General features: G+C 39.0%; 1 protein-coding gene across 6 annotated transcripts in view; it reads right to left on the minus strand.

Annotated features, from left to right (window-relative positions):
• The window catches only part of MAGI2 (membrane associated guanylate kinase, WW and PDZ domain containing 2), a 1066131-nt gene that overhangs the window by 223538 nt on the left and 816267 nt on the right, over positions 1-26326 (minus strand). For all 6 annotated transcript variants that reach the window (XM_040413058.1, XM_040413064.1, XM_040413057.1 and 3 more), the window contains 3 exons: positions 15169-15226; positions 6109-6230; positions 3391-3573 (listed from right to left, as the gene is read on the minus strand). In XM_040413058.1, coding sequence (XP_040268992.1) covers positions 3391-3573; positions 6109-6230; positions 15169-15226 — 363 coding nt within the window. The remainder of the gene's footprint in view (positions 1-3390; positions 3574-6108; positions 6231-15168; positions 15227-26326) is intronic.

Below are 26326 nucleotides of genomic sequence, written 5' to 3' on the forward strand. Positions count from 1 at the left end.
CCAACTGTTCTTGGAACTGAGGTTATAGATGATCCATTAGGTCTTGCAGATCAACATTGTTGGGAAGCTGACGCGAAACACGTGTCGGGGTCTCTAGGAGGTGCCACTAGCCGGTCTGTATTGTGTACATGTTGTGAATCATGTTTTTTATCTAGGTGAGGGAGCCACATGGTTTGATTTTGAATTTATTTATACTTGTTTTTCTATCCCACCTTTTTTTCTTACTTGCAATGCTATAACTTGATGTCCCGAAGTATTGTGTGCACTCTCCATGTGGTTGTGCCTGTCTTTGTCAATTTATGCATCTATTTATTTGTTTTATCGATTTCAATAAAGATACATTTTTGTATTATATCTGTGTATATGCTGAGTGTCTGGGTTTGTCCCATCTAGGAGCTACTAGATTAACATAGTTTGAAAACTTTTGTGGCTATATTCCAAATCTAGTAGTGGGTCCAGCACTCGGGTCTTGAATAAAATTATTCCAAAAAAGGCACACAGCTGGACATCTTCCCACACCAGTCAATACGTTTCGGATTGTGTTCATGACCTTATTCATGACATAAAACAAATGAATCACTTTTGTGTTTAAAAAACACTGCACTGCACTCACATGTCCCATGATCCACTAATGATAGGGGAGTGAGGTGTAGGGTAGAATCTAAGGGTGAGATCAGGGTATTAACCCTTGGAAATCCAGGAACAACTATAGTAAAACAAGAATGTATGGTTGTAGATACTGTTATATCTGAACATCATAAGCTGGTATGCTGATAATAATAATAAGACAAAAATGTGTGTCTGCAGATAGACTGCTATACCTATATATCAGAAATTAACATGCTCATAATAATCAGTAAAAATGTATCACATCTTGGAGCCTGTTCAGACCATGTAGGTGTCGGCTTTGTAGTGTCAGCTTTATAGCCTGAGTTTAGGAGCCTGTTCAGACCATATGGGTATCGGCTTTATAGCTTGCATAACATAAGCTGATAAGAATAATAAAACAAAAGTGTATGACTGCAGGCAGAATGCTATACCTATGGAACATGAAGCGACATGCTAATGATAATGCACAGAGGACTAACAAAGGCGGTGAGCTGATTGTATTTATTTCTTTACTTTCCATAATAATTCATACTTATGCTACTTAGTGACAACAAAGAACACATTACGAGCAGAAGGTTGGCAAAACCAAACATTGATACCTAGATGTAGACAGGAACAAATTGATTTGTTCATCAAAAAGAGTTCTTGAACAGTGAGGGGCTGTTTCCACCGCTCAAGAGGCTCCCACCTGCTGCTTGACTGACTCACCCGGCCCTGACAATCTTGCATTTGAGCCGCTGCTCAGAGTAGTGGCTCAATATCAGGGGCTCTGCTGCTGCTATCGGAGCAGTGAATTTGCATGAGCCGCTCCACTACTTTGTAGCAGCGCATGCACAGTCGCTGCTCCGGCAGCAGCAGCAGGACCTCTTTAATTGCTTTATTACTTGGAGCAGCAGCTCAGGCGTCCAACCCTGTCAATCAAGTGGTGGTGGGAGCCTCTTGTCTTGAGCAATGGGGACAACCCTCTCGCTTCTCAAGCACTCTTTTCAATGAGCTAATAGATTTGTACAAATCAATTTGCTTGTCTCTAGCCAGCTGCATAACGATGACCAGATGGACATTCATCTAGGTATCCTAAAAGAATAGTTATTAAGCTATCAAACTATCCTGCTCCAATCCATACTTCATGAGAAGTCAAAATAACATTTCACTAACATAACATTATTTAATATATTTCCAAAACTAAATACATAAAAATTTAACACATAGCTATAGCTCTACGTGCTCCTTCACCCGCTATTCATTGGTGTCATGTTAAGTGAAACAATACATAAATCCTTCTAATATAAAACCATACTCTGAAATGAAATAACAATTTTGGGTTCTGTTTAAAAAGAAGAACATCCCTCAGGGCAGTCTGAGAAAATACTGTGTTCATACACTTTGCTGCTAACCTTTTCACCTGACAGACCATTCTGTTTTATATAGTAAAAAAAGCACCTCTGTTATACTATGAAATTTCAGCAAATGTCTGCGTTTAGAAATGAAGACCTATATTAAGGTTTGTGAGGAGCGTACACTTGCCTCCATGAAACAATGTCCTTGGAGTCACATTGTTGTCATAATTCTGGTGTAAAGAAAAAGAGATTTCTAGAATGGGCTCCACAAACTGAAGGAGAGCGGGCAACCCACGCTCCATTCACCGCTATGGATGCCACTATGGGACTTACGAAAATAGCCTAGTGCACTGGCTTGACTATCTTTCGAATTCTAGTAGCAGTGAATGGAGAGCACGCTGAGCATGAGCACTGAGCTCACCATCAGTTCAAGGTCCCCGTTCTGGAGATAGGAGCAGGTCGCAGGGGTGGAACCTGCATCTATCCGACATTGATGGCCATCAATGTCTGAAATGGGTATAACCCTTTAAAGGAAATATGTCACGTTGTAAAATGTTGTCTGTAGATTGCACTGCATTTTCAAAGCAGAAGGAGCTAGCAGTTAAGATAGATAGTGTTATTAGAAAAGTTCAAGTGTAACTTTTAATTTATTCATTTATATCCCTGCTCATTCTGGGCTTAGGGGACCAGTGGACAGGCCTATTCATTGAAAATGCAGCCCCATCTGTAGGCAGCATGTTCTAGACTAGAGTATTATTACTCAGTGATTGACGGTCTTCCTTAAAGGATTGTGCATACAGAGATAGCTGTCAGTCACCGAGTAAGAATGCTCACATAACTACTAAGCCTGCTCTCCTGTTCTATAACTTGCTTGTCTTTAGATTAGACGGCATTTTCAATGTGACATATTCCCTTTAATCTATCTATATAAAGCCTGTCAACAGTGAAATGTCCATTAGATGTATCCTATGTAGATACAAATGTGCCAGCACAGAGAATAAGCAGCACTTTGGCATCATATGGGCAATTATAATGCATGTTATTTAGGCTACATGCACACGACCGTGCCGTTTTTTGCGGTCCGCAAACCGCAGAGCCGCAAAAAACGGAAGCCGCCCGTGTGCCTTCCGCAATTTGCAGAACGGAACGGCCCATTGTAGACATGCCTATTCTTGTCCGCAAAACGGACAAGAATAGGACATGTTATATTTTTTTTGCGGAGCCACGCAACGGAGCAACGGATGCGGACAGCACACGGAGTACTGTCCGCATCTTTTGCGGCCCCGTTGAAGTTAATGGGTCTGCACCCGAGCCGCAAAAACTGCGGCTCAGATGCGGACCCGAAAAACGGTTGTGTGCATGAGGCCTTATCCAGAGGAAACGATATACAGGATAGACATGCTTTACAAACTACTGTACTGAGTCATTTAATAATCTGCTGTACCTGTCTCCATTTTGCCATCCTGCGCAGCAGGTCCCTCTGGAATGACGCTCTTTACTTGTAGAAATTCATCTGGCTCATCACCCCCAATAATGGTAAATCCAAAGCCCATGTTACTTTTCTTGAGAGTGGTGCTCAGAAATGTTCCTTTAAGTTGTGAGGCATCCCGTGTAAAAAGTGGCTTTTCTATAGCAAGATAAAATTGCATTATTATCTGCATTATACAATCCAAAACATGCACACAAACATTCAAATTCACCTTGATTCAGTATTTTATAGTTAAAATATACATTTAATGTCGATTGTAGCGGTTGTTAATGTTGCAGAATTTTTACGATATATTGAGGCATATGAAGTATGATAATAGAAGGTGGTCCCCTACTTGGGACTCCCTACAGCTGCAGGCACTAATACCTGAATGTGTGATCCTCTGCTCCGATCAGCACTATGTTGAGGGAAGCTGCTCTTCATGGGTTGCGGAAAAAGCCTTTTGATATGATATAGAAATGTGGTTATGCAAACGCTATTTTTCAATTACTGTTTCCCTTCTTAGGAAGATTAAGGGAACAGTAATTAAATCATAGAGTTTGCATATCCAAGTCACTCTATAGAGACCTTTTTGAATGATATAGAAATGACTACATTATTATAATATTCGTTATCATCATGTATTCTAACCAGTTAGAGACCAGGCCATTTACCTCCCTTTCTGACCAGTTTTTTTTTAGTACACATGACTTTGAAAGCCATATTATTTTTTTAAAGTTTAGTTATGCAAATAATTTTTGCCCCTTTTTTCGGACATGGGCATTATTTTTATGTCATCTTTATTAATCTGTTCTATTTTATTTTTATTTTTTCTAGTTAATAACAAAACATGCAACTAAAATACACACACACACACACGCTATATATATTTTATTTTATATATACAGTTCAGACCAAAAGTTTGGACACACCTTCTCATTCAAAGAGTTTTTTTTATTTTCATGACTATGAAAATTGCAGATTCACACTGAAGGCATCAAAACTATGAATTAACACATGTAGAATTATATACATAACAAAAGAGTGAAACAACTGAAAATATGTCATATTCTAGGTTCTTCAAAGTAGCCACCTTTTGCTTTGATTACTGCTTTGCACACTCTTGGCATTCTCTTGATGAGCTTCAAGAGGTAGTCCCCTGAAATGGTTTTCACTTCACAGGTGTGCCATGTCAGGTTTAATAAGTGGGATTTCTTGCCTTATAAATGGGGTTGGGACCATCAGTTGCGTTGAGGAGAAGTCAGGTGGATACACAGCTGATAGTCCTACTGAATAGACTGTTAGAATTTGTATTATGGCAAGAAAAAAGCAGCTAAGTAAAGAAAAACAAGTGGCCATCATTACTTTAAGAAATGAAGGTCAGTCAGTCAGCCGAAAAATTGGGAAAACTTTGAAAGTAAGGGCTATTTGACCATGAAGGAGAGTGATGGGGTGCTGCGCCAGATGACCTGGCCTCCACAGTCACCGGACCTGAACCCAATCGAGATGGTTTGGTGTGAGCTGGACCGCAGAGTGAAGGCAAAAGGGCCAACAAGTGCTAAGCATCTCTGGTAACTCCTTCAAGACTGTTGGAAGACCATTTCAGGGGACTACCTCTTGAAGCTCATTAAGAGAATGCCAAGAGTGTGCAAAGCAGTAATCAAAGCAAAAGGTGGCTACTTTGAAGAACCTAGAATATGACATATTTTCAGTTGTTTCACACTTGTTTGTTATGTATATAATTCCACATGTGTTAATTCATAGTTTTGATGCCTTCATAGTCATGAAAATAAAGAAAACTCTTTGAATGAGAAGGTGTGTCCAAACTTTTGGTCTGTACTGTATATATATATATATATATATTTATTTATTATATATATATATATATATATATATATTTTTTTTTTATTATGTCCCCTTTCTATTACAGTCATTTTGATATATGGAATGTATGGGTTATGGGGCTAGAGGCTGCAGTGTGGTGTGTAGTGGCGTTTTTTAAAATTATTTATTCATTTATTTATTTTGTCTTTATTTATTTATTTTTATTTAACATTCTCCCTTCCCCTCTCCATAAGGTCATTCAAGACATTTGGGGGGCATTTAACATTACATTTCTTTTTTAGTGGGAATACAGCCCCATAGAGGTTGTACTGGGCTATAAAACCTCACTGCAAAGCTGATCTGGATCTAAAAAAAAACAGCAGCTCATGCAGATACTCAGCCCCTGGTGATCACATGATGACTGGGACCAGAGTAGGAAAAGGCATGTCACATTGTTATCTCTATACACAGTGTTCCGGTGTATAGAGTGATGAGGAGGTCATGGACAGTAAAAAAAAATCCTTGACTTCTCTACGGGGAGCCCTGCTGACACTGCCAGTGGTTCCCCGCTCCCAATGTCACATGATTAGCATGCAGCTGCAATCTCTGCAACAATGTTTAGAAATGTTCTTGAAGATATGTGCTGACTGCTCAGATGTATATAGTCAACTGGCAGTCGGCAAGCAGATAAAGGTCTATTTAATTCCAAGGTACTGTACATATGAAATGCAGAAGGATATAATATATTAAAACATTATGCAAATGACGACAACACAATAAAACCTATACTGTGCATTCATCAATATAATATCCTGCATTATAGACAAAACCTCTACTAAATTACATAATTTCTAGGACACTGCAATGTACCTCTAAAAACTTGAGCCTGCATCGGCTGAGTTCCCAAGTCTGTCGTGGGCATGTTGTGCTGTTGAAGCTTCCTTTTTGCTTCCAACACTGGGTTTTCAAATTGGGTTCTTCTGTTTATGTGACTGGTTAACAGAATATATGATGTTATAAATCCTATTACTGCAGATGTGTCATATCAGAAGGTTGATCTGCTCTGTCATATACAGTGTAAAGTGATGCAGATAACATATAATAAGTCATTGCAGTGAGGATATAATATACAGTTACAAGAAAAAGGTAAGTGAATTTTTTTGAATTACCAGGATTTATCCATTGATCCCTAATAAAACGGCCTCATTCTTATCAAAGTTACAATTATAGACAAGCACAATCCAACTAAATAACATCCACCAAATGTTTTCTGTAGCTGTAAATAAGATTTGCACAACATTGATTGATTGATGGGGAATTTAGGACCATTCCTCCCTGCAAAATGTGTTTCATTTTATTAGAATCTCTGGGATGCCTTGTCAACACCGTTCTCTCCAGTCCACGCCACAGTATTTGAATAGGGTTAAGGTCAGAACCCTTTTCTTTTTCAACCATTCTTTAGTTGATTTATAGGTAGAAGCATGCTTTTCTTTGTCACCATCTTGGTGAATGACCTAACATCTCTTAAAGCAAAAACCAAAATGAGACAAAACTCAACCAAAGAAAATTAAATAATATTTAACCCCTTCAGAACCCTGAGATTTTCAATTTTTGCATTTTTTGTTTTTCACTCCCTGCCTTCCCATAGTCCTAACTTTTTTATTTTTCTATTCACATAGCCTTCTGAGGGCTTATTTTTTACGGGACAAGTTGTACTTTCTAGTGGCACCATTCACGGTTGCATACCATGTAGTCGGAAGCGGAAAAAAATTCTAAATGGCGTAGAATTGGGATAAAACTCAATTCTGATAAAGTTTTTTTTTACACTGTACACTATGCGGTAAAATTGACCTGTTATCTTCATTCTCCAGGTCAGTAAGGTTACAACGATACCACACTTGTTCAATTTTTGTTTTCGTTTTAATACAGATTATTATTTTTTAAACCTTTGAGGAAAAAATAAATAAATTTATAACCATATTCTGACCCCTATAACGTTTTTGTAGTTATGTGTATGGGGCTACTGTGTCTCCTCCAGGATGGCGCCAACTGCCAATACAGTATGGGTAACTGCTTCTTGTCCTATACAATTTGTTGCTGACACTGGCTTTTTGTACTTGCACTTTATCTCTCTCCTTCTTTTGTTTTTGTGGACATACAGTATATGAACTTTTCCTACTGTGTTTCTCCTCCCATAGATGTCGCCTGTTTTAACTTATGTATTGGTCAAATTGATTAATAAAACGTATATTGATTACAAGTGGTCTGGCATCCATTTTATAAGTAGTTTATGCTAACATCTCTTAAGCCTGAGATCATGCGCTACTGATCTTACATTCTCCTTGCCGCTGTTCTCCTGCTTACCGCCGTGGTCCCGGGCGCTGTGTTCAGCGGTGATCTGTGGCTGGTGCTTCCCATTCACCGCTGCAGTCCTGGGCTCGGTCTGTGTGGGTGCTGTTGTTCTGGGATCCGCTCCACAGTTTGCTCTCAGCCCTGGCCACAGCATGCATACTGCTTGTTTCCTGCAGCACTTCCTTATGGGCCAGCTCGCGTCACTTCCTGTGATTTATGGGTTAGGTCATGTGACCTCGCTGACCTATCCTAGCCCTCCTGCGCATATATAAGTGGCTCAGCCCTCTTTCCAGATGTCAAGGTCCTTGTGTCCTACTAAGGTTCATGTTTTCCGCTAGTGTTCCTGACTCATATCTGTATTCCTGGACTCTACTACCTGTTAGATCCCTATCTGCTTGCCTTGACTCTCCTGTAGCCGACCCAGATTGCCTGACCTGTACCTGTGCCACATGCCCTGACCTTTTGCCTGTCTGACTATGCCTCTGCCTCATGCTTTGGTCCTGCACCTCTGGTACCTTTCTCAGGTACCTTGTGGTCCGCCTGGACCAGCTGCCTCGTGTGCCTATCCTCCTCAAGAGTTACCAACCTGGTGTTCCCCTTGGGAAAGTCTATCCCCACCATCAGGGGTACTGTCAATATCCAGGGGTTATCTTAGACAACGCCCTTAGAGGAGGTAGGACACGTGGCACAGTGGGTTCACACCCGCTGGTTCGTGAAACTCCTGTAAAATGTTACTCCCTCCACTATGCTTCACAGTTAGTATGATATTTTGGTATTAGTGTGGTATTCTTTTCCTCCAAACATAGATCCACTTTTGTCACATCTGTGGGCAGCACAATGGCTCAGTAGTTAGCACTGGTGCCTTCCAGTGCTGGAGTCCAAGGTTCAAATCTAACCAAGGACAACATCTGCATGGATATATAAGTGGGTAAAATAAATAAATCTGTCTATAGAACCATGTTCCATGTTCCTAGACGCATTATTTGACATCCAGTTGGTCTTGGGCAAACATGGGATAGTCTACAATGTAATTTTTTGGACACTAGTAGCTTTCTTCATAGTGTCCTTGCATAAACACCATCCTGATGTTTCTCCAACTTGTAGAATCTTCTTTTGCTGGGATCCTTGGGTTCATACTAATCTCTTTCACGATTGCCCATTGTGCTCTTGGAGAAATCTTCATAACATGCCCACACCTAAGTGGTAACATGGTGGTAACAGTCTGGAATTTTATCCATTTGTAGGTTATTTGTCTAACTGTCGATTGATGTACAGACAGGTCTTTACCAATGTTTTTGTAGCTTCATGTGTCTCTATAACATATCTTTCGAGGTCTTCTAAAAGTTGTTTGCATTGAGGTATGGTTCACACTAACCAATCTTTCTTGAGTAGAACAGATTTGTCAGTAACAAGGTTTTATGTGCTTTTATTTAATGGTCAAAGGAGGTGTGAATCCTACACTTCCAATCTTATCTCCTTAAATCACTCTTTGAGAAGACATTAACACAATGGTTCACTTATTTTTTCTCCTTGCGCTATGGATGCTTATTCAATGTGCTCAGTAAATACGGCGTATGTGTCATTAGTTTAGGTAAATTGTATGTTGTTCATAATTGTTACTTCAATACAAGTCAGCCTACATTTTATTAGAATGCAATGCAGAAATCCAGGTAAAGGTATAGGAAAAATTTTACTTCTCTACTTTTTGAATCCACTGTTAGTTTTTGCTTCCAATGGTGCATCAAAAAACTGCATTAAAATGCATGCGAGAAACAACTCAGCAGAATTTGCTTATAATGCATAAAAATACAATGTATACAGTATAACATACACACACAAGTACAAAATAAAGACATGACATTTGGAGTACACTAAATTGCTTGAAAAATCTTTTGCTTCAGCAAATGATAAAAGCAGGTTTGAGTAAATGTTTTATTGCATAATACAAAGCAAGGTTTTTGAATACTTTTCACATTTTATCACATTCTTGTCAGGAGTTACTTTATAGTAAGTAATTGAACCAGAATTAGATTTTCATGAATAGAATAATTCACCTGTCTTACTTTTGTAAGGGTAGTTTCACACTAGCGTTTTTGTTTTCCGGTATTGAGATCCATCACAGGAGCTCAATAGCGTAAAAAAACTGATCAGTTTTATCCTAATGCATTCTGAATGGAGAGCATTCCGTTCAGGATGCATCAGTTCAGTCCCTCTTACTTTTTTGGACGGAGAAAATACCGCAGCATGCAGCAGTTTTCTCTCCGGCCAAAAATACTGATCACTTGCCAGAATGCCGGATATGGCATTAATTTACATTGTATTAGTGCCGGATCCGGTATTAAGTGTTCCGGCAAAACGGATCCGGATTTACGGTCTGCGCATGCGCAGACCTTTAAAAAGGCAAAGAAAAATTAATACCGGATCCGTTTTTCCAGATGACACCGGAGAGACGGATCCGGTATTTCAATGCATTTGTCAGACGGATCCGCATCCGGATCCGTCTTACAAATGCCATCAGTTTGCATCCGGATTGCCGGAATCCTCTGCCACAAGTGTGAAAGTACCTTTAAGGCCTCTTTCACACGGGCGCCGCGTGTGAGGGGCGGACAAGATGCGGGTGCGTTGCGGGAAAATGCGCAATTTTTCTGCGCATGTGCAAAGCGTTTTAATGCGTTTTGCACGCGCATGAGAAAAATCTGCATGTTTGGTACCTAGACCCGAACCCGGACTTCTTCACAGAAGTTCAGGTTTGGGATCGGTGTTGTGTAGATTTTATTATTTTCCCTTATAACATGGTTATAAGGGAAAATAATAGCATTCTTAATACAGAATGCTAAGTAAATTAGGGATGGAGGGGTTAAAAAAATTAAAATTAAAATTAAACTCACCTCATCCACTTGTTCGCGCAGCCCAGCTTGTCTTCTTTCTTGTTCTTTGAGGACCTGGGAGGAAAAGGACCTTTGGTGACGTCACTACGCTCATCACATGGTCCATTACATGGTCCATCACCATGACCATGATGTCACCAAAGGTAATTTTCCTCCCAGGTGCTCAAAGAAGAAGAAAGAAGACAAGCCGGGCTGCGCGAACAAGTGGATGAGGTGAGTTTAATTTTTTTTTTTAACCCCTCCATCCCTAATTTACTTAGCATTCTGTATTAAGAATGCTATTATGTTCCCTTATAACCATATTATAAGGGAAAATAATAAAGATCGGGTCCCCATCCCGATCGTCTCCTAGCAACCATGCGTGAAAATTGCACCGCATTCGCACTTGCTTGCGGATGCTTGTGATTTTCACGCAGCCCAATTCACTTCTATGGGGCCTGCGTTGCGTGAAAAACGTACAATATAGAACATGCTGCGATTTTCACGCAACACACCAGTGATGCGTGAAAATCACTGCTCATGTGCACAGCCCCATTGGAGTAAATGGGTCTGGATTCAGTGCGGGTGCAATGCGTTCCCCCTCACGCATTTTACCCGCACGGATGTCTCAACTGTGTGAAAGGGGCCTAAAGGTTTTTGATTTATAACTAACTAATATTTTTGTTTTCTAATTAAGCTGCTGTTGAAAACGTTTTTAGTATCTAAGCGGTCTGAGGTCATTTACGTCTCAATAATTATATTCAGCATATTCTGAAAAGAAGATTATTTCGGACAACTCTGAGGTAAATATTCTTTAATAAGTTATAATAAGACATATTTTAGTAGTACCTGGTAGAAAAATATTAAATGTAAACAGATGTAGCCGATGTGAGCTTGACATAAATCCATTATCAATAGTTCTCCATAGTGCTACAGGTAACTGTACTGGTTTATTCTAAAGCTTGTTTGGCCAACAACTATGCCTCCCGCCAATGTCTTGCTTGGTTGAGTGCTCATGTGTTTTCAATGGGGAGAGGGAGTAAGCCACTGCCTAATGCCTCGGGTGGTGGCTTAAAAGGGTTGTGTCACATCAGCAAATAGCCTTTATCATGTAGAGAAAGTTAATACAAGCCACTTACTAATGTATTGTGATTGTCCATATTGCTTTCTTTGCTGGATGGATTCATTTTTCCGTCACATTATACATTGCTCGTTTCCATGGTTACGACCACCCTGCAATCCAGCAGTGGCCGTGCTTGCACACTATAGGAGAAAGCACCAACCTATGTGCGCTCCCACAGTCCTGGCCACCAGAGAGGCTGGCACTTTTTGCTATAGTGTAAAAGCACGGCCACCACTGCTGGATTGCAGGGTGGTCGTAACTAGGGATGAGCGAATCGACTTCGGATGAAACATCCGAAGTAGATTCGCATAAATTTTATTAGAATACTGTACGGAGCGAGCACTCCATACAATATCAGAATGTATTAACTCCGATGAGCCGAAGTTATTACTTCACCAATTCTCGCAAGACTTCGGGTAATAACTTCAAAAATTAATTTCTACTGTAAAAATACTTTTACCCAACTCGGGTTCGGTTCCAAGGCACCACTTTGAACCGAAACCGAGTTTGGTAAAAGCCGGTCTAACGAAGTTTTATGCGAATGGACTTTGGATGTTTCATCTGAAGTCGATTTGCTCATCCCTAGTCGTAACTATGGAAACGAGCAGTGTATAATGTGATAGAAAAATGAATGAAGCCAGCAAAGGAGACAATATGGACAATAACAATACATTAGTAAGTGCCTTACTTAACTTTATCTACATGATAAATGCCACTTGCTGAACTGACGCAACCCCTTTACTTCCCCTAACAACAAGAGGATTGGGCATGTTAAAAATTAAAATGCCTGTATTTCCTTTCTGAGGTGTCTGCCATTGTGAGAGAGTTGAGACACACTGTGCACAAAAGTAGTAATTCAAGGGATTGTTTAGTTGACCACAGTGGGTCTAGCAGCAGGTATATGACGGCAGATGATGTGTTCACTGCAGGGTAAATGTATTATTACATGGCACCCTTACAGAAAAATTCCATATACAAAGTGAGTAAATAACTCATATGTACAATATGTATTATTGCTCAGTAAGGATAGAACATAGAAACATAGAAACATAGTCTGCCCAATATACTGAATACTATGAATAGCCCCTGGCCCTATCTTATATGAAGGATGGCCTTATGCCTATCCCATGCATGCTTAAACCCCTTCACTGTATTTGCAGCTACCACTTCTGCAGGAAGGCTATTCCATGCATCCACTACTCTCTCAGTAAAGTAATACTTCCTTATATTACTTTTAAACCTTTGCCCCTCTAATTTAAAACTATGTCCTCTTGTAGCAGTTTTTCTTCTTTTAAATATTCTCTCCTCTTTTACCTTGTTGATTCCCTTTATGTATTTAAAAGTTTCTATAGGCCATAAATGTCAAAATCCCAGACAATCCCTTTAAAAGCCAATAATAAACTGGGAAGTGATAAACTGCCTTTGAGAAAGGCACTAAACATGAGTGTATCAAAGTGCACAGCGACTCCTGGTACAGAGGAGGACATATTTAAAGCTATGTTATTTTTTTTAGGAGGAGGAGACATAGCAATGTCTTGGTCCTATGTGTATCTATAGTATGTATGAATTAATATCTGAGATAAGTTTGCAGTACTGTAAATTTATGGTAGAAATTTATGTCTGCCCATGGCGGTCATAAAACTTTATTACTTTGATGTTAGGCCTCCTACCCAGTTAAGCCAGTACTCTCTGCTCTGCACTGATGAGGGGTAATCACCCCAAAACAGCTGTCTGCAGATGAGGTACTGGCTTATTTAATATCCAAGTCATGTCTCAAGGATTATTTAAAGGGCCGATCACTGAATTATAGGATAGCTGCCTTACATCTGGTGGCATTGGAGGCAGAGCTTAGTAAGAGCTCATTTGCATGCCTTTCTTCTCAGAATTCCAGAGGAGCATGTATGGCCTAAAAGTCTCCTCGTGCCAATTAAGGCGTTCTCTCCCCAAGGAAAAATAGTACCCCCAAATTTGATGTTTCCTATCATATACTGTATGAAAAAAAAAAGCTGCATATCTTTCAACTATATATACACTGCCTGTCCAAAAAAAAGTCGGCACCTGGATTTAACTAAGCAAATAGTCATGAGCCTCCTATTGGATAATTACTGCATAGGCGATTATCTTTCAGCTGGCAATAAGTTATTTAACCCCAACTGGTGCAATGAGTTGCTCCTCATTTCTTAAACAACCATGTCGTAAGACACATCTCGTGGTCATGTAAAAGATGTTGTTAGTCTGTTTGAGAAGGGTCAAATCATTGGCATGCATCAAGAAGAGAAAACATCTAAGGAGATTGCAGAAACTACTAAAATTGGGTTAAGAACTGTCCAACGCATTATTAAAAACTGTAAGGATAGTGGGGAGCCATCGTATTCGAGGAAGAAATGTGGCTGGAAAGAAATTCTGAATGATCGTGATCGGCGATCACTTAAACGTTTGGTGAAATCAAATGGAAGAAAAACAACAGTAGAGCTCAGGGCTATGTTTAATAGTGAAAGTAAGAGCATTTCCACACGCACAATGCGAAGGGAACTCAAGGGATTGGGACTGAACAGCTGTGTAGCCATAAGGAAACCTCTAATCAGTGCAAGTATTTATAATGTTTTAACAAGAGGAATAGCAATACTAGTCATACATTTCCAGGAGGATTAAAAGGAAAACAGCACAGCACAGAGTTTTAAGAGGAGAACAGAACACAAGCATTTACAAAACCGACGTGTCGGGAATGGTGATAGGTCCTCTTTAAAGTGTAACTGTCATTTCCATTAAACTTTTAATATAGTATAGGGACAGGAATGTTAGACATTCTTGTAATATGCTTTATTACGGAAAGATATTTCTTTGTCCTAGAAAACAAGAGTTTTCTTATCAAAATTCTAACTGAGGGTTATTAAGGAGAACTGAAGACGCCTGTGTGTAACAAGTCAGAATGGCATTGTGACCACGTGTACATAGTCAGGGACTGGGGTAGTGATAAGAGTCCAGCTGGAAGGCTCTGTATGTTACACTCAGGTGTCTTCAGTGCTCAGTAGAACTGAAGACACTCTCTCCTTAGCAATGCACTGTTAGGCCCCTTTCACACGGGGGTTGCGGGAAAATGTGCGGGTGCGTTGCGGGAACACCCGCGATTTTTCTGCGCGAGTGCAAAACATTGTAATGTGTTTTGCACTCGCGTGAAAAAAACCGCCAATGTTTGGTTTTCATTTCTATGGGGCTTGCATTACGTGAAAAACGCACAAAGAGGAGCATGCTGCGATTTTTACGCAACGCACAAGTGATGCGTGAAAATCACTGCTCATGTGAACAGCCCCATAGAAATGAATGGGTCAGGATTCCGTGCGGATGCTGTGCGTTCACCTCCCGCAACGCATCCGCGCGGAAAACTCGCTCGTGTGAAAGGGGCCTTAGAGCTTTGCCAAGAAGACTCTTTACACTCTGTTTTCTAGTATAAAGAAGCATCTTTCCCAAATAAAATATATAACATCCCTAGCCCTTAAGGATATAAAAAAAGAAATTACATTTATACTTTAAGTAGCTTTTATGCTCCCTATACGAAAATGAATAGCAAACAATAAAATGTTAACTTACTCAACATAATATGTGCCGTAGATAGGATCATCAATTTTCTCCCAGCCATAGGGAAGCTCTGAAAGAAAGACATAGAAATACCACCACATTATGTAACTAGGAAGACCATAAAAGACCAGGTGTCTGCATAACTGCTGTACTGTACAAGAAACAACACATGGGAAGAGAACACATATAAAAAACTAGGAGACCACAATTTTGTTGTGTATTAATTAAAAATGATTATTTGATTTGAACATAATTTAGCATTTTTTTATTTTTTTTTGCCTGTAATGAAGATTTACACTATAACCTCTACTCTGGCTCTTAGGCTGGGTTCACCTCACGTTTTATGCCTGCGTCTGACGTATACATTAGAAAAAAAAGACATGAAAACGCAACACACCATGTTCTTGTATCCTGCAAAGTCCAGTTAAAAAAAAGTATACTTTTTGTTTTCCAATGTAACTCTATGGTGAATGGATGCCACTATATGGCATCAGTCTGAGGCATCCGTTTAACGTATAATTTTTTTGTATACATTAAAAGGATAGTAAAAACATGATGTGAACCCAGCCTTACACAATGGGAAAATGTAATTTACTATGTGAAGCAAACTGAGGCCTCTTGTTACCAGATGCCTTTCAAGAACATAATTGCTAAATACATTTTCCTAGATGCTCCAATCTACCTGCTAAGGGCAGCTGCTGTATTTAACCCCATTTTTCACTTTAAGGACTGGGCCAAATTTTACAAATCTGACATGTGTCACTTTATGTGGTAATAACTTTGGAACACTTTTACTTATGCAAGCCATTCTGAGATTGTTTTCTCGTCACACATTGTACTTCATGACAGTGGTAAATTTGAGTCGATATAGTTCACCTTTATTTATAAAATAATCCCAAATTTGCAAAAAATTTTGAAAAATTCTCAATTTTCTAAATTAAATTTTCTCTGCTTTGAAAGCAAACAGTAATACCTCATAACATAGCTATTACTTTATCTACTATGGCTGTTGTGGCACAGTTCTTATTGAATTTTTTTGGACGCAACGATTCCTAATATAACTTTTTTTATTTATTTATTTCAGTTTACACAATAAAACACATTTTGTAAAAATAAATCATGTTTTTGTGTCTCCATTTTCTGAAAGCAATATTTTTTTAAAAAAATCTGCTAATTGTCTTGTGTAGGGGCTCGTATTTGAGGGAAGAGTTAATGTTTTTTATTGGTTCCATATCTGTCTATTTTTATGAATTTTTTTACAACTTTTTTTTATTAAAACTCGTTAGATGAAGGGAAAGGGGCATTATTATATGTATATATATCATTATATGTAAATCTAAGATTCATATCGTTCTTATTAATGTAGTTGATGCATTCAAAAAAACTCTGGTCTGTGGAGTTCCAGATCATCACAATGTCATCTATGAACTTTCCATACCACATGATTGAGGACATGAATATGTTATCCTTGCTCATGAGATGACACTCCTCCCAATGGGACATGTATATATTTGCGAATGAGGAGGAGAACTTTGCATCTTAGATTTACAAATAATTTGCCCTAAGAGGACATTCCTTTTTTGGACATTAAGGCTACTTTCACACTTGCAGCAGGACGGATCCGACAGGCTGTTCACCATGTCGGATCCGTCCTTCCGCTATTTCGCCGTGCCGCCACTCAGTCCCTATTGACTATAATGGGGACGGGGCGGAACTCCGGCGCAGCACGGCAGTGCACGGCGAAAGCCGCCGGACTAAAAAGTCGGACATGCAGGACTTTTTAGCCCGGCAGCTTTCGCCGTGCACCGCCGTGCTGCGCCAGAGCTCCGCCCCCGTCCCCATTATAGTCAATGGGGACGGAGCGGCGGTCCGGCGGCACGGCAAAATAGCGGAAGGACGGATCCGACATGGTGAACGGCCTGTCGGATACGTCCTGCCGCAAGTGTGAAAGCACCCTAAGCTATCGAATAAGGCGGGCAAGGTGGTTAACAGGAATTACAGAAAAGACACAAGCGGTAACACCCTGCTTCTAGCCTCATCATGCCATCTGAAACATGTAGTAAGATTCAATGTTTGAGTCAGAACGAATAGCTCGAGAGTCAGAACGAATAGTTGAGTCAGAACGAATAGTTTGAGAGGTTGACATTGAAAGGGTACATTGATCATATTTTGAAGCAGGCAGAAGAGAAAGTAAAACATGTGAATAGAGAGGCATTGATTACACATAGTACAGTGAGGAGGGAAGGTGAGGACGACAAACAACTGAGGGTTGTCACCTCCTACAGTCGCCAGTTTCAGGAGATACAAGGTATTATCAGAAAATATCTACCCAATTTATTGCAACAAATTTTAGAGCCAGGCTTTCAAGTGGTAAGCAGACGAGCACCTACTTTGTACTCCGCTTTGTCCCCTAGCTTGTTCATAAAAAAGTCGGATATTAGCAAATCCACGTGGTTGAATGTTGAGGGCAGTTAAAAATGTGCCCATAGTATTTGTAAAACTTGTCAATATTTGGGTAAAATATTTGAATCCAGTGTAATTAAGGAGATTTTTAAGATCAGATCGTATATCAACTGTAACACGAATAATGTCATTTATTTGGCAACCCGCAAAGCCTGCAGCGTTCAATATGTGGGATGCATCTCAAACAGTCTGAAAGTGAGAATAAGAAAGCACTTGTCGGATGTCTCCAATCTCAAACTGCTGAACATATAGACATTTTAGAGATGTTCATCTGGGTGACCTGACAAGCCTGAGTGTCATGGGTATAGAAAGGGTATTAAAATCCACACGAGGAGGAGACATAAACAGGCAATTGCTAAATAGAGAATCCTTTTGGATTTTTACACTGAACACTGAACCAAAGGGTATGAATAATCAATATTTGATTTATGAGTACTGACTCGTTCTCGTTTTGTTTTTTGTTATGTTATAATTGAGTAGCATTTTGCATGCATTTTAAGAAAGCCATTGGAGGCAGCACTAGCTTAGAGCTGATTATTATTCGGTACCCAGCTGGGGGCATGCCGCATGGCAAGAGAGGGTTTTTAAACCAGAGTATGTGATAACACAATGTGGTCATGATTAAGATGTACAGTTGAAACGTGTAAGAAATAAAGAAATTGGATTTTATCCTGAGCCTGCTGCTGGATTTTTTTTTCTACTATTTTGAATATCAGGACAATGCATGAACTGTAGGACAGATAACTTACCCATTCACAACAAGTAGCAAAATTACATAATAATGTGTAAGGAGCTGGCAAGCAAATTTTTCCTCGCATACTTGAAGAAGCTCAGATGTCATATATCACAGAACAAAACCTGCCATCAATTGGTGGTAAAAGACTGCTTGGTGGGTAAATAATGGCAGATTGTTTCTGGACTGCGGTATATTACTGTAGGAGCAAGTAATCTAGAAGATTAGCTCAAGTACAACAGAATAGTTACTTGGTTTGGGACTGCAGTATATTATTGTAGCAACATGTAATCTAGAATGCTAGCTCAACTAGAACAGAATAGTTACAGGGTTGGGACTGAAGTATATTATTGTAGGAGCAAGTAATATAGAATGGTAGCTTAAAGGGAACCTGTCACCAGTTTTATGGTGTCCTAACTAAGGGCAACATTAATAAGTGACTGATTCTCTTAGCACAATGCTGGGTCACTTTCTTTAATTGACCCATTCAATCTGCCAACATCTTGTATTGAAAAGCTCCAGCTGATAATGATGAGTCATGAATATTTATGAGCTCCTGACTCTCCCCGCTTACCTGGTGATGATTGACAGTTATTTTCCATATGAATCAGCAGCAGGTGGGCAGGGGAGTGGCTATAGCTCTGAATTAAATATACGCTGGACTCAATGACATCACGCTGGACTCAAATCAGCTCATTAGCTCGCGGCATGTGGCATCTTTGTGTGTTTATTATGAGGTAACCATCTGTCACACCAGTAGGTGAATACATCTAAGGTAATTTTTAGTAGTTAATGATTGTATATAATTAGTTAGATTATAATCAAATATCCACATGACAGGTTCCCTTTAAGTAGAACAGAATAGTTCCCTGTTTGGCATTTTACCCCCACCACTTCTTGCTGACTGCCTGCCGGGTTTTTTATGAACCAGTGCATCACTAGTTGTTTCCTGACAGGTAGGCTCCTAAGTAGCAGACGGTCTACCCTGGGCGCGTTTTGGCACCAGATCTCCCACTGCTTCCACCCGGCTGGCTCATCGCCACGCTGCCACCCTGCTGCTGTCTCATGAGCCTGCTGCCACCCTCACCCCCTGATGATGATTAGTAATGCAACAGATTAAGTATTAATGGCACAGCAAATTAGGTAAACAAGCCTATATATTAGACTGCCTGTTGACAATGAGTCTGTTGCACACTAAATCTATGTATAACAGAACAGATTAATTCTGAATGGCGCAGCAGATGAACTAGATAAATGTAACTATATATTAGACCGCCTGTTGAAAAAGGCTGATGCACAGTAGGTCTATGTATAACAAAACAGATTAAGAACGAATGACGCAGCAGATGAACAAGATGCACAGGCGATTACACTGAGCCTGCAGTGCACCTGCAGTCTCCCTATGCTTTCCCTTCAGTGTGTAAAAATTCTCCCTAAATGGCCCTGCACTGTACTTATGTAATAATCTACAATGTAAAGCTTTGTTAACCACTGTCCCTAGCGCTAGGCACATCTGTCCCTATGCTCAGCTCACAGTAAAATGGCAGAGTCCGAGCGGGATGAGGCTTTTATAGGGCTGTGACACAGGGGATGGCTATCTGCTGATTGGCTGGTTGCATAGCATTATGGCTCATATTGCGTTCCCAGGCTACTTACTTTCACTTTGTAACACATTTACCGTCATTTTAGGAAAAAAACGATTTGTTACTACAAAGAGTGAGGAAATTCGGATTCATTGTGAAAATGAATTTTTCCTGAAATTCGGATCAAGTTCAATTAATTTTACTTCCATTCGCTCAACACTACTGATCACTCAACACTGACTCATCCTCAGGATATTTAATCGGTATGTGATTGGTGGATGTTAGACTCCCAGCTGATCAGTTGTTTGAAAAGTCAGCAGCTTTCTGGGGAGCACTGCAGCCTCCTTGCAGTTTACCAAGCACAGCGCCATCCATTGGATATTGCCTGTGCTTGGTATCATAGCTCAGCCCCATTTTCTTGAATGGGACTGAGCTGTGTTTAGGTCTTGTGACAGATAAATGTGACATCATAGGATTATAAAGAGGCTGCAAAGCTCACTGAAGCTCTTCAAACAGCTGATCGGTGGGGGTGCCAGGAGTCAAATCCCCATTAATCAGATACTGATGACCCATCCTGAGAATGGGTCATCAGTATGAAACACTTGGAAACACCTTGGACCTTACATTAGAATATATGCAAACACTAGAAAGTCATTAGAGGGACATAGAGTATGAATAGGAAACCTATACACAAATTGAGAGACAAGGTGGCTGTCAGATAACTGATGGATCAGATTACACACTGTCCATAGGATTGTAGGGGAAGGGGGGGTGAAGAGGAGGAAGCTTGAGCAGTAAGAGAGAAGAGACAAAAAAAGAGCTCATTTGAAAAGACACACAGATGTTGTCCATAGAAGTCTTTCGAGAGGTGAGTAAGAACACTGCTAGAGGGAGAAAAAGGCATTTTTCTCTGAAAAGATATATTACAAAGTTTCTTATCCTCTTTGAATTGATTTATACAAAGCTTGCTGAAATGACAATGGCCATTTAAGTTTAGTACTTCTGTCTTCAGATGTTATTCTACTTTCTTACTATAGTAAGACTGCAATAATGTTTGTGACTTTTTTAAAAGCCTAGTTCATAAATCCTGTGTAGATCAGCTGGACAGGTTTTTCCACAACAATTATGAGCAAAGAAGCCCAAAAAGTAGCAATGTCCAAACATTATGACTTTTTCAAGCCCGAATTTTGGATTGTAGGGCTTTATAGATTTCCCCCTATTTTTTGTAAAAAAACTTTTACATTTAAATTTTTCTTTTTTTTAAAAGCCAATAATGAAGTTTGCTTTTTAAAGAAGCTGTTTGTGCCACCAGCAGCTGTATTCATGGTAATTAGAGTACTTTCGATTCAGGTCAAATTTAATTGGACTCAAACTGAATCACCTGACCAATTCGGCCTAATCCAATTTCAAGCATTTCAATGTAATTTCCTAACTTCCTGAGTTTCTAGTTTCTAGATACATAGCATGAGGACATGTACTCTAGGATAATGAAGCTTAATTAAAATCATTTGATATAACCAGAATTGTACGTCATTTAAAAAGCACATGCTTTATGCAGATTCAATAGAAAAGACATACGCAGGTATTCAACCTCAGATGCTTTGTGAAATTGCTTAATAATTTCAAATGATTTCTTATCAAGTTATTCAGTCAGGTGTAACGGCAAGCAAGCGAGCTACACTTTAAAGGATGGGGAAAATTATTTCAATAGTATCTGGGCTGCATAATGAAAGCATTGTATATTAGCAGTGCTTTACTTACAATGAAGACCAAGACACATGGTTGGGCAGCCTAAGAATGGTAGCAGTGGATTCACTTGACTTTTCCATATTATCTAATATTTCCTGCTAGTTGAACGAAGACAAAATGTGTTTAACTAAAAGACAGGACTGACACCTATAGACTATAAATCAGCTGAAGCTGGACTTAATCTTTATATCCCAGCAATTTCTAGAAAAAAGTGGCAGTTGTATAAGGAGGGCCTTTCTACTTTTTTCTACCAAAAGTTGTGAGTTCTCTTCCTAGGCCTGTGATGTCACGTTCATTCCTCACAAGGCCTATGTGCAGCTCAGTGCCATTCAAGTGAACGGGGCTGGGCTTCACAGCCACTATACAAGGTACAGCACAGTGCTTAGTAAGCTGTGAGGAGGCTGCAGTCACTTCAAAACAGCTGATTGGTGGTGGTCCATCCCCACCGATCATATAGTAATTACCTCTCCTGAAGATTAGGTCATCAATATTCTACTCCTAGATCCAGGGTTGCCAACCTGAATTTTTCTTGTTTCTGAACAACTTATTCCATAATCACGGATAGCCAACATTTTTTACGGACAAATTGGAAAACCATAATGAATTATATAGATTATTAGTACATGTCTATAGCACAATATGTTGATAATAACTCATTACCACCATTTACTATGAGCTGTAAAATGATAAGAATTACCACCAAAATAATCTAGTCAAGTACCACCAACTTTCCGAAAAATCACGGACACGCCTATTTTTTTTCATGGACACAGGAAAAAAGTCATGTTTACAGACTATCCCAAAATTTCTGGATGGTTGGCAACCCTGCCCAGACGGCCTTTAATCCCTTAACGACCTGCGCCGTACATGCATTGTACACACATTAACCCTTGGATCGGAGCAGCCATCGGGTCCCCGTCACAGCAGCAACATTGTGGCTGCCTTCCGGGAGAGCCTGTGAGATCTAGCCCCCTGGATCTCACAGGCAAGTAGGCTGAAGTTTATTACAATGTGTAATATACTTGCAACCACGCATTACAATACAGAAGTATTGTAATGCATTGTAAAGGGGATCATACAACATAGAAGTTGTGGATAAAAAAGTGAAAAAAAATATTTTTACAAAAAAATGTAAAGTTTCAAGTAAAAAAAGCGTCCTTTTCCCAAAATAAAGTACAATTTTTTTAAAAAAATAGGGAAAAAAAGAAAAGTAAACATACTAGGTATCGCCGTGTCCGTATCGAGCGGTTCTATAAAAATATCACATGACCTAACCACTCAGGTGAACACCGTCAAAATTTTTTAATAAAAACTGTGCTAAAAAAACATTTTTTTGTCACCTTACATCACTAAAAGCGGAACACCAAGCGATCAAAAAGACGTATGCTGCCCAAAATAGTACCAATCTAACCGTCACCTCATCCCACAAAAAAAAAGCCCCTACCTAAGACAATCGCCCAAAAAATAAAAAAATACGGCTCTCAGACTATGGAGACACTAAAACATGATTTTGTTTGTTTCAAAAATGCTTTTATTATGTTAAATGTAAAAAAAAAAAAAAAGTTGACATATAAGGTATCGCCACGTTCGTAACAACCTGCTCTATAAAAATACCACATGACCTAACCCCTCAGATGAACACCGTGAAAAAGCCATTTTTTTTCACCTTCATCACATAAAGTGTAATAACAAGCGATCAAAAAGTCATATGCACCCCAAAATAGTGCCAATCAAACCATCATCTTATCACGCAAAAATGATACCCTAACTGAGACAATTGGGCAAAAAATTAAAAAACTATGGCTCTCAGAATATGGAGACACTAAAACATGATTTTTTTTTTGTTTAAAAAATGCTGTTATTGTGCAAAAATTAAATAAATAAAAAAATTATAACTATTAGGTATCGCCGCGTTCTTAATAACCTGCGGTATAAAATATCACATGAACTAACCCCTAAGGTGAACACCGTAAAAAAATAAAAAATAAAAACAGTGTAAAAAAAGCCATTTTTTGTCACCTTACATCACAAAAAGTGTAATACGAAGTGATCAAAAAGTCATATGCACCCTAAAATGGTACCAATCAAACAGTCATCTCATCCCGCAAAAAATGATATCCAACCTAAGACAATCACCCAAAAAATAAAAAAAATATGGCTCTCAGACTATGGAGACACTAAAACATGTTTTTTTTTTTTGTTTAAAAAATGATATCATTGTGTAAAACTTACATAAATAAAAAAAGTATACATATTAGGTATCACCGCGTCCGTAATAACCTGCTGTATAAAAATATCACATACCCTAACCTCTCATGTGAACACCGTAAAAAAAAATAAAAAAAGTGTGTCAAAAAAGGCATTTTTTGTCACCTTACATCACAAAAAGTGTAATACCAAGCGATCAAAAAGTCATATGCACCCTAGAATAGTACCAATCAAACCGTCATCTCATACCGCAAAAAATGAGATGCTACCTAAAAGACAATCGCCAAAAAATAAAAAAAATATGGCTCTCAGAATATGCAGACACAAAAACATGATTTTTTTCAAAAATGCTTTATTATGTAAAACTGAAACAAACAACCAAAAAAAGTATACATATTTGGTATTGTTGCGTCCGTAACAACCTGCTCTATAAAAATACCACATGATCTAACCTATCAGATGAACATTGTAAACAACAAAAAATAAAAACGGTGCCAAAACAGCTATTTGTTACCTTGCCTCACAAAAAGTGTAATATAGGGCAACCAAAAATCATATCTACCCTAAAATAGTACCAACAACACTGCCACCTTATCCAAGTTTCCAAAATGGGGTCACTTTTTTGAGTTTTTACTCTAGGGGTGCATCAGGGGGTGAAATGTGACATGGCAGCTTAAAATTATCTCAGTTAAATCTGCCTTCCAAAAACCGTATGGCGTTATTTTCCTTCTGCGCCCTGCCGTCTGCCCGTACAGCAGTTTATGATCACATATGGGGTGTTTCTGTAAACTGCAGAATCAGGGCAATAAATATTGAGTTTTGTTTGGCTGTTAACCCATGCTTTGTTAGTGGCAAAAAATTATTAAAATGGAAAATAAGCCTAAAAAGTGAAATTCTGAAATTTCATCTCCATTTTCCTTTAAGGCTACGTCTACACGACGACATTTGTCACGCGACAGATAGGGCACAACTACACTGCAACATTTGTAGCGCAATATTTTGGTGCACCAATGTCACGCGACAATTTTTATAATGGCAGTCTATGGTGTCGCGCTGCAACATGCAACATGCTGCGACTGCGACGCAACAGTCGCAGAAAAATCCATCTTGAATGGATTTTCTGCGACTGTTGTGTCGCAGTTGCAGCATGTTGCATGTTGCAGTGCGACACCATAGACTGTCATTATAAAAATTGTGGCGCGACATTAGTGCAACAAAATGTCACACGACAAATGTCGTCGTGTAGACGTAAAGGGTTAACAAAGTTTGTCAAATCAGTTTTAAATACCTCCACGGGTGTAGTTTATAAAATGGGGTAATTTTTTTTGGTGGTTTCTATTATGTAAGCCTCACAAAGTGCCTTCACACCTGAACTGGTCCTTAAAAAGTGGGTTTTGGAAATTTTCTGAAAAATTTCAAGATTTGCTTCTAAACTTCTAAGCCTTCTAACGTCCCCAAAAAATAAAATGGCATTCACAAAATGATCCAAACATGAAGTAGACATATGGGAAATGTGAAGTAATAACTATTTTTGGAGTTATTATTATCTATTATAAAAGTAGAGAAATTGAAATTTGGAAATTTTTCCAAATTTTTGGTAAATTTTTTATTTATTTTTTATAAATAAAAATGACATTTTTTGACTCAATTTTACCACTGTCATGAAGTACATTATGTGATGAGAAAACAATCTCAGAAGGGCCTGGGTAAGTAAAAGCGTTTTAAAGGTATTACCACATAAAGTGACACATGTCAGATTTGCAAAAAATGGCCTGGGCAGAAAGGTGAAAAATGGCTTGGTCCTGAAAGGGTTAATAGAAAAATGGACCTTGGTCTTTCGACTACTCCCCAAACCCATTCTTCCTATAACATCTAATCCCTATCAATTAAAAAATTGGAGTTGCATTGAAAAGTACTTTATAATGAAGCTATTGCTTTAATATCCTCTATTGTATGGTGCAAGCCTCTGCAAATTGTGAATTTCATTATTTGGTGCTAGAAGAATATGAACAACTGATACTGTGGTTGTTCAACTTAATTACATTGATTATTGTAGCGTTTTCTTTGTTATGTAATATATGCATCAGTTGCAACAAATGCTAATGACAATGAATAAATATGCACATCTCCCGTTCCGTTTATTGCCCTAAATTTGAGCCCTGGGAAGCAGAGAACACTTCTCATTTGTATTAGGACGGAGTGCAGTTTTTTTTAATGAGTGTCATCGATTTTAGCCTTGAAATGAGTATGTAAAGCAGCACTTTCCTCTGTCTGATCACAGGAAATAAGTATAAGTGCGGGTGGTAATTTCTGCTCTGTTTGATTTGTTATGCCATCTGCCAAAATTCTTTATCCTAATACAAGTCTGGAGTGACAGCGCCAGGAAGAAAATGTGCTGAAAAAATGGCATCTGTTCCTTGCTCAATATACAAAT

Source organism: Bufo bufo, chromosome 1, assembly GCF_905171765.1.
Source record: "Bufo bufo chromosome 1, aBufBuf1.1, whole genome shotgun sequence".
NCBI classification, from domain to species: domain Eukaryota; kingdom Metazoa; phylum Chordata; class Amphibia; order Anura; family Bufonidae; genus Bufo; species Bufo bufo.